The sequence below is a fragment of the Sarcophilus harrisii genome, chromosome 1, assembly GCF_902635505.1.
Source record: "Sarcophilus harrisii chromosome 1, mSarHar1.11, whole genome shotgun sequence".
NCBI lineage: Eukaryota > Metazoa > Chordata > Mammalia > Dasyuromorphia > Dasyuridae > Sarcophilus > Sarcophilus harrisii.
Genome location: NC_045426.1, coordinates 128,850,246 through 128,862,291, shown reverse-complemented (window position 1 = coordinate 128,862,291; position 12,046 = coordinate 128,850,246). Strand labels below are relative to the sequence as shown.

The 12,046-nt window shown below is 35.3% G+C and overlaps 1 protein-coding gene across 1 annotated transcript in view; it reads left to right on the top strand.

The window, feature by feature from the left end:
- The window catches only part of GDNF (glial cell derived neurotrophic factor), a 35,788-nt gene extending 24,017 nt beyond the window's left edge, over positions 1-11,771 (top strand). Inside the window, exon 3 of the mRNA XM_003759927.2 lies at positions 9,699-11,771. Within this exon, the coding sequence (XP_003759975.2) occupies positions 9,699-10,171 (473 nt within the window). The 3' untranslated portion in view covers positions 10,172-11,771. The remainder of the gene's footprint in view (positions 1-9,698) is intronic.
- The last annotated feature ends 275 nt before the right edge of the window (positions 11,772-12,046 follow it).

Genomic DNA, 12,046 nt, shown 5'->3' with positions numbered 1-12,046 from the left:
AATCATTGGGAGTTCAGAGAAACTCTGGTCCAACTCCTTAATTTTTGTAGATGAGAAAACTGAGGCACAGAGAGCTTGTGACTTGACCAAGGTCTCACAGGTAGTGAGCATCAAAGTTGAGCAACAAATTTACATCCTTTGAGTCTAGAACATTTTCTTCCTTTCCTTTGGAGACAGTGGAACATTTTAAAAATAATAGTCAATAGAATATCATTTTTAGTGTAGTGATTCACTATAGGACAATGCTCAGTGTGCAAACAGTGGCAAGAACCACTCACTGTTAAATATACACTCCAGAAATCAACAAATACGGTAAATTGATATTAGTTTCTTGTTTTGTTGATTATCTAGACTTTAAAGTAAAGAAGAAAATGTTAACAATAATTCAGATTAAACTCAAAGATGTCTAAATAAATTCTTTTTTTTTTTTCTGAAAGTTGTTAAAATTTTACCAGCACACTCCTGCTTACAGGGGATATATAGTAGCAATCCCTCTCATTGATCTTTTGCATAAACCCATGCATGTCATGTGTTACTTTTGCTTAACTCAATTCAATAGACATTTATTCAACACCTACTCTGTGCAAAGTATTCTAAGTGCTGGAGATCCAAGGGGAAAAAATGCTGTGTCTTCAAAGAACTTCCATTCTAATGAAGAAAATAATATTCATGCTACATGCACCTGGGGTGCACCTGTGATATCCAAATTCCTCCATTCTGGGTGAAATAATAGTGTGTAAAATAACAAGCACTACTTCTTCCTAGCATATTTTGAAATAGAACGAACTAAGCAAAATACTGTCACTAATTGGGGCTTCTCAGCAAGGGAACTGCCTTCAAGGAATTTTTAACAAAGATTTAGATTATTAATGCACGGATGGGTTACTTTTCATTTTTATATATATTGTCAGTACCTGAATTTTTTTTATGTGTTGTTTAAAAAGCAGAGTTTATTTTATTAGTAAAGTAGGTTGAGTCTATTTTTTTTAAAGGCAGTTAAATCAGACTGAGCCCAAACATCTGGTGTTTCCAGTTTGCTCTTGATGCTCTTTTCCCTTTTGGCTCTACTTAAGAAGAACACACACACACAGAGAGAGAGAGAGAGAGAGAGAGAGAGAGAGAGAGAGAGAGAAAGACACCGACCCTAGACAAATCAGATGGATCAAATCGGAATGACCCCATGTCCAATTTGCCCTCAATCTCAATGTAAGAGTATAACCTATTAAACTGGTCACCAATCACAAGTGAGGAAACCTAGGGACTACTTCAGGACAGGATACTTGCTCTATGAGACCTTAAGCTTCAGCATACCCCAAGATACCCAAATGTTTGCCTACATTTATCTCATAAGGATGCAGGGTACATTAATAAAACAATGATGAAAATAGACAGAAAAAGGGTAGAATCTCCCTTCCCCAGATTCTCCTGCACCCAGGAGTAGAATCATTATTCTTTTTCAGGCCATGGAGCAATGACATTAGATTTTTCTCAATTCAACTACAGTTGAATTCTGCTGTGAAAAATCCAGTCATATCCTCTTCTTTATTTACCTTGAACTCTGGGAAAAGACCAGCCACTTAAGCTCCACCTTTAAGGATTTCCCTCCATCAGATTACAGTAGTTTATGACTAATCGACCCAGAATTTGGAGAATGAGGGGCAACAGGATATGAACATAAAGCAACTCCAATGATTAAAATTTCATTGTTATGGATACTATGACTAGTAAACAATGAAAAACATTACATCTTTGACCCTGGAGAATCTTTTTATATAAGATCAAACCTAAGCTTCAATTTTTTAAAGAGAAAATTAATACCTAAAGAACTCATTTTTTCTGAAGGTTGATTGATATCACCTAATCCCAGCTAGCTCCTGAGAATGACTACTCTAATTTTAATTATATGGTTTTTTTTTTAAACATGACCATTCCAGGAAGTTCACTGAGCCCTTAAGTTATTCCTGTAAAATAGCATTGACTTCGCAAAATAACCCAGTCTTTAAGCCTTTGTTACTGAGGCAAAGAGTTTCCATTTTTCCTTCATCAGTCAAGGGCAGAGTGCCCCCCTAAACCTTTCCCTGCCAAAAGCTTTCATTTGTTAAAGTAACACTATGTTTATGCTATCGATGCATCAAAGTTAAAACATTTTAAAACAGAAAAATGCCCAAATATTTGGATGCTCTCTGAATCATGGCTTAAGTGCATTTTATCATTTTAGTATTTATAATCCTTCTTTCCATCTCAATAGACACATTTTCCAACAGATTCTATCATAGTGGATTTAGGAAATGAGCAGGTATTAGGCCTTTTTAGACTTCTTTTTAGCTTTGCAAACATCTTACCATCGACATTTTTTAATACTAATAAGCAGCGTTTACTGTCTGGAGAGCATGCCAGGATCTAGATAGAAAGCATTTGTTATTTTAAGTAACTTGGTTACTTTGAGGAGCTAATCCAAATTAAGTTCTCTTTCTTCTGCCCAGGAATTTTTAACCTAAGGTTTGTGAACTTTAATAAAAAATACACACACACACATATTTTGATAACTGCATTTCAATAGAGTTGAAATTTAATGTGTTTTGTTTTATGCATTTACAAAAACAATCCTGAGTTTCACCAGACATGACATAGAAAAGGTGAAGAACTCCTGGTTTAGTAGAATGCATATCTATGAGTTTCTTGTTTTATCCAACAGTTTTCTTCTGGACTTAAGAAACAATTTATTAAGCACCTAGCACCTGCAAGACACTTTGCTGGGCCCTTTTGAGAAAAAGACCCCCCCCCAAAAAAAAAAAAAACTGACCTCAAAAAGCCTAAATCTGAATCTCAGATTCTCTCTTCATAATTCACAGTAGTAAACTTTTTCTTTTGGCTGAAGCAATTGGAGTTAAGTAACTTGCCCAGAGTAACACAGCCAGAAGTACAGAAGAGTCAAGTCTCTGAGATCACATTTGAACTCAGGTCCTCCTGACTTAAGGGCTGGTGCTCTATCCACTACACCAATTAGTTGCACCAGTAGTAAACTTTTAAATGTTCATTTAACAAGCCTTTATGGAACTGGGTAACTGGCTAATCATAACTTCTCCCCTATCCTCTCAGCTAATATCAATACATCAGGGTTTCCTTTAATGAATTCTAAAGTGAGCAGAGCTCCAGACCTTATATTATCAGAAGTAAAAATTGGAAAGGAAAGACTTTGTTGAGACTATGGTTTTAAAATGCTATGTCCTTATCTCTTTTCCAGTTAATATTAATGCATACTTTGAGAATACATACTATTGATTATATTTTTCAGCAAAGGTTACAATAAATCATTAGTTCCATAAGAGAGCAATCATCTTGGAATTTGACCTACCACTCTCCCCACCTTACATTAACCAGGTTAACAAAATTAGTGAGGTTGAAGATATTCATGTCTACACTTAGAGTGTAAAGTACATTTGACTAATGTAGCATTGATATTCTGCTGTTAGTCCACAAGGAATTGATTTAGATCTTCACACTACTGGATCTCTAATTCTGATGCAAAGAAAGTTGGCATCTTTAACTCTTAAAGCTCTTTTCCTTGGAATTCTAACTAAGATTTAGGGGGAAGAAGAAAAGGAAAAGGGGATGGGGGGGAAGAGAAGCTACCTATCTTATTTCCTAATGAAGAAATGAAGCCCCTGGGCCAAAATTTAAAAAATAAATAAATAAAGTAGTGATTATGATTTCTAGAGGGAACAAACAATCATGCCTCTTAAGTTGGCTTCATTATTTCACATATTGTAGACATCTACTTTGATATCTCATCTTTGAGCAAATGTTTATAATTTGTTTGGTGGGCCAACGGGTCACTTCAGAACCATGGTTACAGAGATATTATTATTAAAGCCTAGACATGTTATCATATTGAGATCGCAAAGTGATATTTCAGGCCATTTGGAGATCTGCCCTGTTATAGTCTCTCTTGATATATTTTTAAGCAGAATTATCCTTCAGAATCAAGAAATAAAACAAAATTTTACAAGTTCTTGGAGTGCTTTGTGAAGTTCTAAGTATGGTTGAGAGAATGAATAAATGCTGATTCCCATTTTATCACCTTCTTGGCAAGGAGTGACTAAATTTCCCCTCAGTAAGATTTATAGAAGATGTGTTCTAAACTATTCTAAATTGAGCTTTTGTAAATTAATTTTCTCCCCAATCACCAACATTAAACTTTCTGAAATGCTTTTATCTTCCTTTCTGATGAATCTCATGTTAACTCTAATGTCTCTTGATTCTACAAGACATCACTTAAATATAGAAATGGCTGTGAATTGTTTTGTAAAGTAAAGCATCCTTCTTAAATATCACTGAATACTACTTATCATCCATTTTATGATTTCATATTTTCATCTGTGGGTTTTTCAAGGGATCATGGGATTTAAGTCTGGTCAGAATCTTAAATAGAAGTCATATGGTCCAACCCTTTCATTGTACAGATAAGGAAGCTGTTGCTTTGTTTTATGCAGGGAACACTTGTATTTGTTTCCTCTTTAGTAGCTAATTATTAAACATATTTCAGATCATGAGTCTTCCCAGAAATACCTCGTCTATGCCCTTTGATGACCTGTTACATTAGGTTTTGCTGTGTAAAAAAATCAGTGTGGTAGAGATTTGACCAAAAAATCTTCCTAAAAAGTCTAGAGGGATTAAGTCCATCTCTATGCCCCCCCCCCCCATTCCACATTATCTTTATAAGAATGTTGCCCTAGGTGTGGAATGTTTGAAATACTATGAGACTTGGTGGAGATGTTGGTTCATTTTTACTGAACTGCTTTTCCTCCTCTTTTAAAAAAAATTTTGTTGTGACAGGAGAGGTCCAATGAGTAGAGAAGGCAAATATTTGGAAATGGTATGATATGAAAATAAAAGGCATGAATGAAAATATGACAAATACATCGCCCTATAAGATATAGGCCCTTTTGGGTCCTTTAATCCCAAGAATAACAAGATGGAGTATTTCTCATCTAAGAAACATTTATTAAATGCATTTTTTGATGGTACTAAGCAGTGGGGATACAAAGCAGGTTAAAAATACAGTACCTATTTTCAAGGTCACAATCTTTAATGGAGGAGACAATGTGCAAACAACTATGTATATTCAAGATATTTATAGTGCAAATGGGAAGTGATTTTTGAGGTGGGAGTCACTGTGAAGTGACAAAAGAGTTTATATTTGATCCTGAAGGTAATGGGAACCATTGGAGTTTATTGAATAGGGGAGCTGTGCTTTAGGACAATGATTTTGGCAACTAAGTGGAAGAGGACTGGAGTGGGAGAGATTTGAGAAGAGGAAACCAACCAATTAAGAAATCCAGGCATGGAATGATGAGGGACCTATAGCAAGGTGATAGTTATTTGAAATGACTTTTCATTGTGAAGTCTGGGGGCTCAGAAGAATGGCTAAGGAATATTAATTTCTCCTACTAATTTGTTCTATTTTGTCATCCCTAGTTGTGAATTATTTTATACTTAATAAAATGTAAATTTGATCTCATGAAATCATTTAAGATCAATACCTAAAGTTAAGATAATTTTTTTCGGTGGTAAATGGGCAATTAGATTTGGGAAAATATATTTCAAAAAGTTCGGAGAAATTATAAGCATGATCTCATCACCAGGGAATCTAAAAGGGAAGATAGTACAGGAGGTATAGGACTTTTTTGGGTCACAGATGATCCTTATAGAAATGATGGCTGATAAACTCCAGAATTAAAAGGACATTTAGAAAACATGGAAGTAGAGACAGGTAACTAACCCAGAATACAAAAGAAAATGTGTTCACAAAAACCCTAAGTAAGCTAAGGCTTGCAATAAAATGATAGGTACATCAGAAAGGCATTTTATAGGTATGTTCAAAGTAGAAGAAGAAAGGCCACCCTACTTGGGAGAAAATATAATGTAACATTATATATTATATGTAACATTAATAAATGAGAAGGGAAAAAAATGGAAATGCTCAACACACTATCAAGAAAAATGATCTTCAGACTAGGAAGGGTTTTGGAAAAGCATGATTTAAGAGGGCATTAAATTCCCAAACTTATGAGATCATAAAACAATAAATTGAGTTGAGTTCTCCTGGATGCACTGAGAGAATTCTCCTATTATTCCTATTGTTGGTCATTTTTTAAAGATATGAATAATGAGAAAAGCACTAGAAAACCACCACATTACCCCAGATTTCTATAGTGTTGGGAGGAGGAGGAGAAGTTAATTCTAGAAATAATAGAACAGCAAACTGAAAGTTAATACCCAGTAAAAATTTGAAATAGATGAAAAAAATGGAAAGTTTATATGTGATGCAGTGGACAGAGTGTGATGAATTTGAAATAATGAAGTTGGAGTAATTAAATCTGAGTTCAAATCCTAACTCAGTCATTTCTTATTACCTGTGTGACCTTGGGCCACTTAATTTCCCTGGGTCTCTGTTCTTTCATCAGTAAAATGAAATGATTGATCTTTAATGAGAAGATTAAGACTTCTAAATTCCCTCTAGTCTCTAGATCTATGATGCTATGAACACTTAGAAAAGAAAATATTGGTCACTAAGAACAGAATGAAACTTAATCTCTTTTTGATAGAATTACTTGAGTTAAAAAAAAGCTGTAAACCTGGTGGTCTCCTACTCAAATGAGTGTTTATGTTTATTTTACATTTATACTACTGGATTATCCTCATTTTTATTTCTCTCTATGAGCACTGACTAATCCAGTTAAATATTTATCTAAATAAAGGGATACACACACACACACACACACACACACAAGTTCAAGTCTCAGGTCTATGACTTACTTGTATGGCTTTGAGCACATGTCACTCAGGGGAATAATTCTTTGAGACTATATCCTCATCTCTAAAATGAGTGAATGGGACCAGATGACCTCCAAGTTCATTCTTCCAAAACTAAAATTCTATAAAAATAAATTTTTCTCTATAGGATTTGGAATTTTCACTCCTTAAAGAAAAATGAAGGCACCAAAGCTTTCTTATAGATCACAATGTAACAGATGCAGACTAATTCTAGTCTTCAGCAGTCAAATGAACAAAGTATGTTAGAGAGATCACCAAAATCAGCTTTTTTTTATTTCTTATATTATGCATTGTAGAACAGAGAAGCTTAATATTTTATTTTATACTACAAGATGGGTGGAACTTGCTATATCAATAAACAGGTTGTAATAATAATAATGTTTATTATTATTATTATTACATAATATGCATAGCTCCATAGAATACAACAACCCTGTTACACAAAAGTTATTATCCCTATGTTATGAAGAGATAATTAAACGATCTGGCAGATCTACATCCTTCTAACCCCAGCCACCATACCCCATCATCTTATGTTAATAAAGAAAGTCAGTATGCATAAAGGTCTGCGTTAGAATGAATCTGATTATATGCTTACAGGTTCATTGAAAACATGAAAATGCTCTTTACATATCCATTGCTCTTATAAATATATTTAACTTGTTTAAATGTCTTTTACTTAGTTGAATGTGCTCAACTCAAGTAAAAATTAAATCAGCCTCAGAATTTAAAACTCAGAGGAGATTACCTGCTCCAGTTTATAACCAAACAGGAATCAATCAATCCCTTTTACAAAATCCTCAGGGGTGGTCTGACTTCTGCTGATTGATCTCCAAGAAGAGAGAACCAGCTCCCTCCTGAGGCTAACTCTAATTAGGAAGTTTGTCCTTACATCAAGCTTACAGCTTTTTACATCTTCCAGTCTTTGCTACTATTTATGTCCAGTTGAGTCAAAGGGAACATATTTAATCCTTTTTTTTGTATGGCAGCTTTTCAAATACCTGAAGACAGCTTCAGGTCTCTCTCTAAATCTTTTCCAGGATAAGCATTCAAATGGAGCAATTAGGTGGAATCAAACCTAGAATCAGGAAAATCTAGATTCAAATCTAGCCTCAAATACTTAACTAGCTCTTGAACTAGGGCAAGTTAATGTCTTTGCCTCAGTTTTCTCATCTGTAAAATGAAGAATCATAATAGCAACTACCTAGATCACAGAGCTAGTAATGATAATGATTATATGCTTATGATGTGCCAGGCACTGTGCTAAACATTTTACTGTTATTCTCTCATATGGTACTCACAACAACCCTGGGAGGTAGTTGCTATTATAATCATAATTCATTTTATTTCCTTTTTCTGATCCTTGGTCTTTCTCACCACCCTATTTGCTTGTCAATACTCTCCAGCTTGTTTGTGTCTGCATAATAAAAATTTTTTTTAAAAAGTAAAAGTAGTTTTTAATCACAGAGGATCTTAAATCTCTTGAAGAGATCATTTCATCTTTATTAGCAATATAATCCAGGGCAAGTCAATTAACATTTGTTTGCCTCAGTTTCCTCGTCTGTAAAATGTATTATGATTATAATAGTGACTACCTCCCAGGGTTGTTGTGAACATCATATGAGAGAATAACAGTAAAGCACTTAGCACAACGCCTGGTACATCATAAGCATATAATTATTATTACTATTATTAATTTCTTTTTTCTGATCCTTGGTCTTTCTTTTCATCCTGCTTGCTTGTAAATACTCTTTAGCTAGTCTATATATATAGTCTATATAGCACAAGTAATAAGTTACAGTTTTTTATCACAAAGGATCTTAAACCTCTTACAAGACATCATTTCATCATTCTATGTAAGACCACTCTGAAGTCAGCCCCTGTTCTAGTTGTGCAGCTTGAGAAGCCAGAGCTGAGGGCTGTGTTACTCACCTCAGATTGCACAGGAAGTCAGCGAGACTGCTATAAACAGAAGCCAGAATTTCTGGCTCTCAGTCCTTGGCTTATCCATTAGTCACAAGGAAACCAAATAGAAGCAAAACAGCACCCCAGCTCTTATGCATCTACCTACCCATTCACCTAAGGATTTGTATATTTTGATTCTGTTTGATATTCTCTGCTTCTACCACTAACTACTAAGTCATTTTCCCCTCTCTGGGTCTTCTCCTTTTGGATAAGAGCTTCTTGTGTGAAATAATGGACCTCTCAGGGCTCCGCGCAGTTCTTTATGACTAGAATTTGTCACGTGGATGGTATTCTGTGTTGGTAGATGGTCCAAAAACAAACACAAAACTTAATTTACTCATGAATTCTATGTTTATTCTGCCAAAACATATTTTATAATTCATTCATTTTGGGCATTTTCAGTCATGCACAATGCACCATCCTAGAGCATACTTATGGTAAAATTGAGCAGCAGGGCTTATCCTAACCCATCAGCCATATACCTATCAGAAAGACAAATCTTCAGAGAGATCAATCTCCCTCATTTACTCTTTTGCAAATAGTGAATCTCACACTAGCAGAAAACAATCCATACAATTAAGTGATGAACTAATTCTCCACAAGGAAACATTTAGCTGTTGTTTCAGGATATTTACCTCTGGTTGTCCACCAGTTTTATTTAGTAAGGTTTTTTTTCCCCCTTATTTAAGGGCATGAACATTCTTTACATCTAAGTTTTCAAATGAATATCTTTCATCAGCTATACAGATGGGGGGCCAATAGTTTTTTTTTTTTAATTTGTTTGTTGCAGACTTTTTTTTTTGGGGGGGGGGGGTTACTTTACAAGTAAAATGCAAATGGTGGTTGTTTATTGCTTCCTGAGTGTGACACTTGTGTTTTTTTCTTTTTTAAAACAGCAAACATGCCAGAATATTATCCTGACCAGTTGGAAGATGTTGTGGATTTTATTCACAACACAATCAAGAGATTGAAAAGGTCACCAGATAAACAAGCAGAATTGTTTCCCTGGCGGGAGAGGAACAGACAAGCTGGAGCAACCAATACAGATAGGAGGCAGAAGGGACAAAGGAGGAGGAACAGGGGCTGTGTCTTAACTGCTATACATTTAAATGTGACTGACTTGGGTTTGGGATACGAAACCAAAGAAGAATTGATTTTTCGATATTGCAGTGGATCTTGTGATGCAGCTGAGACCACATACGACAAAATATTAAAAAATTTAACGAAAAAGAAAAGGCTGATGAGTGACAAAGTTGGGCAGGCCTGTTGCCGGCCCACTGCTTTTGATGATGACTTGTCATTTTTAGACGATAACTTGGTTTACCACATACTGAAAAAACATTCCGCTAAAAGGTGTGGATGTATCTGACTCTGTTTCCGGGAGACGGCTATGTATTGCATTCCTGCTACAGCATAAAGGAAGGGACCAAGGTTCCCAGGAAATGTTTGCCCAGAATGGAGAATGAGGACCAAGGATGGAGATAAAGGAGGAGAAACAGACAGAAGTCAGCCTTCATGGGAGCCTGGTGGAGGAGATCCAGCTACAGATGACTGGATAAGAGAGAAAGAGAGAACGGCTCTCTAGTTTCTACAGGAAAGCAACTTAAAGGCAAATCACAAGCTCAGGGCCGGTGTTCCTGGATGGATGTTGCCACTGTCATTTCAATTGGTACAATCCACCATCACCTATCATCAGCTCGGAATGTGCTGAAAGGACACAATCACTTAGTCTCCTGTGGTTTGTTTTCACATGTTTGGTTACACTAGGCAAACAATGCTGGTGTAAACTCATGTGGCATTAAGAGTCATTACTGAAAGTCAGAAAGTTTTTTTTTTCCTGTCACTCAGTTAGGGCATACCTGCCCCTCCTCCCATCTTTCCCCTCTCCCTTCCCCCAAATATATATTATACATAAAACAAACAAACACTAGAAATAGTCTTTTGACTTCAAAATTGAGGCCTAAGGTATACTTGGACAAGAACATAATGGTTGATTATTGATCTTTAACATAATATGTTGGATGGGAAGAATATGGACAGAAACTAATAGGCTGTATTCACTGACTAAAGAAAACCTGAAAATATTTTCTTTACATACTCTTGGAAACAGGAAAGGAGTTGTGGTTTTAAGCAGCATACATTTCTAGGAAAGTGAGGGGGAAAACAAGCCCAGATGCACCTCAGTGTTCAAGGAGACTAACAGGTCTCTTTCAGTTTACAGCTGGACAAATGTCACATCATCACTACATTTATGCTTGGTCACCAGTGGCCAGATAGAGTACTTGATGCAATGCATCCATTTCAAATACAGAAATATATAGAAGAATATTTATTGAGATTTAAGTTATTATTATTTATTACAGTTCACTAATGAGTTTTTTCCCCTTATTTATTAAAATTTCTTTTCTAAAGGTGCCAAAGTATAATGTGCTTGCAAAACACAAAGAAAGAAAAAGAATCAGATTGGGAACAAGGGTCCATACTTTTAAAAATGTTAACAGTTTTTGGATAACCAAAAAAAAAAAAATCACTTACTTTACCTTTTTCCATAAAACTTCCTGGTTAAATTCTATAGATCCACCGGTTTGCCATTCATTTGTTTAAAAACAAGCAGAGAAGCATTGTTTCTAAGGGACCCCCATACCCCTTTTCTCAGATGATTTCCACAAATCAGTGAGCCGAGACCAGTGGCACTTGGCTTTTTTTCTCTGTTGTTTCAACACTGAACAAACATCCCATGATTTTCACTCTATGTTGTACTTAAGTTTTTTTTTTCCTTCCATGTATATTTAAATCTATAATATGCATAAATATGTATAAAAGGTATAATGCCTTTTAGTAGTTAGTCCTGGATTTTAATGTTGACTAAAAGCTAAACAGTTTGCCAGAGTTTTGTTTAGATTCACTAAGAGTCATTCACACAAATCTTCCCCCCCAAAAAAAAAACCTCCACAAAATATATTTTATTTTTAGAAGGATATATTCTGAGCTGGGAGCCAGGTGCTAACTATTATGATCAAAACAGTTGCATTGGTCATCTTCCAGGAGGCAGATTGTCCCATTTTCCCCTAAAAGCTTTTTGACTACAACCTCAACATATTCCTTTTATATAAAATCCCTTCATGATAACACAATTCGACTGAGGAGGTCAGAGGCTTCTGGCCTACCCACAAAAACATGACTGGATTGAAGTTCCCTAAATAATTCTGGAGGATAGAATAGAATAAAGTATAGGGTTAGCTAT